General features: G+C 34.5%; 1 protein-coding gene across 1 annotated transcript; it reads left to right on the forward strand.

Annotated features, from left to right (window-relative positions):
• Positions 731 to 3,513, forward strand: LOC107619622 (pentatricopeptide repeat-containing protein At4g35130, chloroplastic). Its single transcript, XM_016321924.2, has one exon. It carries the CDS (start codon positions 912 to 914, stop codon positions 3,297 to 3,299), a length of 2,388 nt encoding a protein of 795 aa, XP_016177410.1. The 5' UTR covers positions 731 to 911; the 3' UTR covers positions 3,300 to 3,513.

Consider the following 5,159-nt stretch of genomic DNA (forward strand, 5'->3'; position numbering starts at 1 on the left):
TGTTAGTCTATAAATTTTTACCATATTAAAATTAGATTAAATTCTCACGTAGTCTTTTAAATTTATGATTTTTATTGTTATTAGACAGATAACTAAATAATGCTGATTGGTTTTGGTGCTTACATAAAGTAAAATTGAAAAAATAAAAAAGAATTTATATAATGTATAAATCATTTTATTTCTCTTAGTTTCTTTCTTAAAAAAAGATTTTATTTTTTTTATCTTATTTAAACACAAAAAAAACAACATTATTTAATTTAGTGTCCAATAAAATTATTAAACATACTAATCCGGTCAATTTAAGTGCGGTCTGTTAAACCCTTAAATTAAATAGATTGGACTGTTTAAGTCTTTTTTATTTACGAGCTATAATTTTTTAATTTGAATTTTTTATGGTCAGTCTGATGGGTTAAACAGACAGTTAATCTTATCCTTTTATTTTATTTTTTGAAAATATTTTGATAAAAATGATTACTTTTAAGTAAAAAATCTTTAAAAAATAATATTTTTTTAGTTAGTGGGTTAGGTTTTCAAGTCGGATCGGGAGAAATATTAGCTAAAAGTGCTATTTTTTTTTTGAAAAAAATGTAAAAAATTAATCCATTTAACCTATTATTTTTGTAAGTTAATTGAGTTCAACTCATTTAATCTAAAATTTTAACGAACTTAATTTAAAAGACAAAATCTACCTATTTAAATAGATAAACAGACTCTTCCATGAATTCACCCCCATTTTGACGGCGCTAGTGTCCAGCTTAATAAATGTCATGAGAGTATGTTCAGTACTCTATTTCCCGACTCAATGCTCAAAAAGAATTTGGGGACTAATACGATGCCTAAACCTAATTCTCCAAAACCACTTTAGGAATTGGTTTTATTAATATCTGTTGAATAGAAGAAAATAAGAGAGCATGGTGAATATGGGTGGCTTGTGTCACCATCATCATCACACCATTTTCCTCAGCTCCACCAACAACACTCCCCCTATTCACCATAAACGCTCCAAGAAACCCACCACCGCCTTTGCTCACCCCCACAACCATTCCAGAGCTTCATCATCTTCTTCTTTGTCTCGGCTTTCAAGGGCTCTAGTTGATACTGTGTCATCTGGGTCTATGCAACATGCACACTCCCTGTTCGACAAAATGTCTCACTCAAACACCTTTCATTGGAACCTCATGATAAGAGGCTATACGGATAACGGCTTCTTTCTACATGCTCTCAACTTGTATCTCACAATGCGCTTTCAAGGGGTTCCCGCCGATCATTTTACATACCCTTTTGTCCTCAAAGCTTGTGGTGGCTTGTTGGATTTCCGAGAAGGCGAAAAGGTTCATGGGAGCTTGTTTAAAATGGGTTTGGCCGAGGATCTTTATGTTTGCAATTCACTCATTGGGATGTATGGCAAGTTTGGTCACATTGATTCTGCAGTCAAGGTGTTTGAGGAAATGCCTCTTCCAGACTTGGTTTCTTGGAACTCAATGGTTGGCGCGTATTTGATGGTCCAACAATATTTCACCTCTTTGAAGTGGTTTAGGACGATGCTCCAGGCTGGGATTTGCCCCAATAAGTTCAGCTTAATCAATGCGCTGGAGGCATGTTCTCACTGTTTTTATAATTTATGGGGAAGAGAAGTGCATTGCTATGCGCTCAAGATTGGTTTTGAATCAGATGTTATGATCCAGACATCGCTTCTTGACATGTACAGCAAGTGTAGGTTGTTAAGTTATGCAGAGAGGATTTTCGATAGTATATCTTCGAGGAACATTGTTGCTTGGAATGCAATGATTGGTGCTTATGCTCTGAACGGTCAACCAATTCAGGCCTTTGATTCTTTGGAGAATATACTCAAGGATGATAAATTGGCTGTTGATAATGTCACACTCATAAACCTGCTTCCTTCCTGTGCACAACTAGGAGCTGTTTTGCAGGGTAAGACTATCCATGGACTTGCCATAAGGAAAAGCTTTCTACCTCATCCGGTATTGGAAACAGCTCTGCTCGACATGTATGGCGAGTTTGGAATACTGAAGTTGGCAGAGGTAACCTTCGATCAAATGATGGATAAGAACTTGATAACATGGAATGCCATGATTGCTGCATATGTGCAGAATGATTGGTACAGGAAGGCCTTAAAGCTATTTGAAGAACTTTTGAGTGGGTATCTTAAACCGGATACAGTTACTATCGCAAGCATCCTTCCTGCCTATGCAAATTTAGCATCATTAAGGGAGTGCAGACAAATTCATGGTTATATCATGAAATTGAATTTTCACTTGAATACTTTTGTTTCAAATTCAATTATGTATATGTATGCAAGTTGTGGAGATCTAGCGTTAGCATGCAGGATTTTTCGTGGAATGGCTTGTAGAGATATAATATCATGGAACACCATCATAATGGCTTATGCGATTCATGGTATGGGGAGAATGTCTATTGAACTATTTTCCGAGATGAAGAGTAGAGGAATTGAGCCTAATGATAGCACCTTTGTTTCCCTGTTATCTGCTTGTAGCAATTCTGGCCTGGTAAACGAAGGTTGGGCATACTACAACTCGATGAAATTAGACTACGGAATAGAGCCTAAAATAGAGCATTATGGATGTATGCTTGATCTTATTGGTAGAACTGGCAACTTGGATCAAGCCCTGAGTTTTATAGAAGAAATGCCACTGTTGCCTACAGCGCGCATATGGGGATCCCTGCTAAATGCTAGCAGAAACAAAGGAAACATAGAATTGGCTGAACTCGCTGCCGAAAGGATATTGTCAATAAAGCATGACAATACTGGATGTTACATCTTGCTTTCAAACATGTATGCTGAAGCTGGGAGATGGGAGAAGGTGGAACACATAAAGTCTATTATGAAGAAAAAAGGATTAGAGAAAACCCTGCCTTGCAGCACAGTTGAAACCAAATTTAGGCTGCACAGGTTTACTAATAAACAGAGATCTCATGATGAATCAGCAATGGTTTATGAAATTCTAGATATCATTTCAAGGAACATGGGTCATGGAAAATGCATCCATAGTGCTACAAAATTCAAGCCATCAGAGTTGGCTAGGAAAAAGGCAAACTCGCCTGAGAACCACAGTGTACGATTGGCCATATGTTTTGGACTCATCTCCACGAAACTTGGAGATCCTGTTCTTGTAAGAAAAAACACAAGAATATGTGAAGATTGTCATGTTGCTGCAAAGAGGATCTCTCATATATCTAAGAGAGAAATTATAGTGGGAGACCCCAAAGTCTTCCACCACTTCAGAGATGGCTACTGCTCCTGTGGTGACTACTGGTAATTGCAGTTTGTATATACTTTTCCAGATGTGCTACAAAATCTATGATCAATTTCATGTAGATGGTCTCTCATATATCACCATTCAACGAAATCATTTGTGTGTGTAAATAGGGAAAAGTAGAATTACCAATGAACATATGTATATACAACACTATTCAAAGAAAACAATTAGTTGGATAAGAATGAAAAATTGAAGTTATCACGTATTGTTTTTATGTCCTCTATGATGTATAATATAATTTTATGTCCATTGTCAACTAAATGTCTTGAGATTAAAAACTGTCAACGGTGCTTAGCATACTAGCATTATGATCCTCTAGGCTCTATCTATAGTTTTGTAGTTTTTCCACTGAACTGTATATTAGTTACTATAATGCATGACATTCAAAAAACAAAGCAAGGTTAAATGAAAGATTCTACTCACTTAAACCTTAGTTAATGAAGAAGCAAACAGTGTTTTAATGTGCAAGTTATTGAGAAGAGTAAATGATTGCAATATTTACAACTTGGCTAGGATGGTAAACTAACTAAAATAATAATAATAACATTGCATATCTACTGGTCAATCTAAGAGTCAATGTTATCTTCCTTCTCTTCTTCTCCTCTATCATCATCATTATGACGGTGGTGGTGTTGATGTTAATGGTGGTCCTCGTCGTCGTCGCCTGGCATTTTGAGTCCTACTTGTTCCACAAAAGCAGCAAAGAGAAGAGCCGGAAAGGGCATGGAAAAGGGAACGGAGGGAGCCAAAGCAACCAAAGAAGACATGACAGAAGCCTCTGTGGGAGATTCTGCTATAGGGTGTGTACATTGGTTTTATATAATACATGGCTGCTTGCTTCACAAGAGGGTTCTTGATCTTTAATGGTATCTCATTCCAGCTAACAGTGTTGCCATTACTGTTCCTGTTATTTTTTTGCAGCACTGGCATGATGTCCCTTAGGCTTGTATAAGAATGAGAGACCTTTGGCATTAACACATTTGTCTTCATCATCTCTCTATCTGTGCCTGAATCCTCTAACTTCGGCTCTTTAAAATCATGGTTCAGTGGGGCACCATGATTAGGCTTCTTGTTTCTTATTAATGAAGCAGCTTCCATTGAAGTTTAATTTTAGATGACCCTAATACTAACAACTCCTCAACGATTAATAAGCATTAATTGAGAAAAATATTTAAACTCTCATAAGATGAAAGTAAATTTGATTTTGACAAACTATTAATAAAGTAACAAGGAAAATAAAAGATATGCTAATAAAAATAGGATAAAAATATCTCATGATCACTAATTCTAACATTTTAAAATCTTAAAAAACAAAACGATTAACATTTAAATTCACTTTTAAGAATTTAAATCAGGAAAAGTATAGGTAGACAATAAAAATACTAAACAATATGAACAATAGATATATCAAATGTTCATTTCACTAGTACACAGATGATTATTCATATTATTCAAAACAAATTATTAATTACCTACCATAACCCTTTAAATCAAATCACTTTGAAGGAGAGTTATAACTTTATCTCTATACAACAAAGTACTTAAAAAATGTCCTTTTTAAGATTTTAAAAGAAAAAAAAAAAAAAAACCCTCATTTGCTCAATTGATCATGATTTTGAATTTGATCTTTTTCCATGGTAAATATCACTTAAATTTGACTTCTTGATTTATAGTTGTCAGATTTTATATATATAGGACAGTCACATTATTAAACCAATATCCATCAATCCAACATATTAACAACACAAAAAATATTTAATAAATAATTGAGAGTTAATAGATGAACATTTATAAAATTAGTTGATAATATTCTTATAAATAGCATGACTCTTGTATCATATAAATTATAAAATATAATTT

This window comes from Arachis ipaensis, chromosome B09 (genome assembly GCF_000816755.2).
Source record: "Arachis ipaensis cultivar K30076 chromosome B09, Araip1.1, whole genome shotgun sequence".
Taxonomy (NCBI): domain Eukaryota; kingdom Viridiplantae; phylum Streptophyta; class Magnoliopsida; order Fabales; family Fabaceae; genus Arachis; species Arachis ipaensis.

Coding starts and splice junctions, on each gene's coding strand:
- LOC107619622 (XM_016321924.2), top strand. CDS start 912: ATGGTGAATATGGGTGGCTTGTGTCACCATCATCATCACACCATTTTC.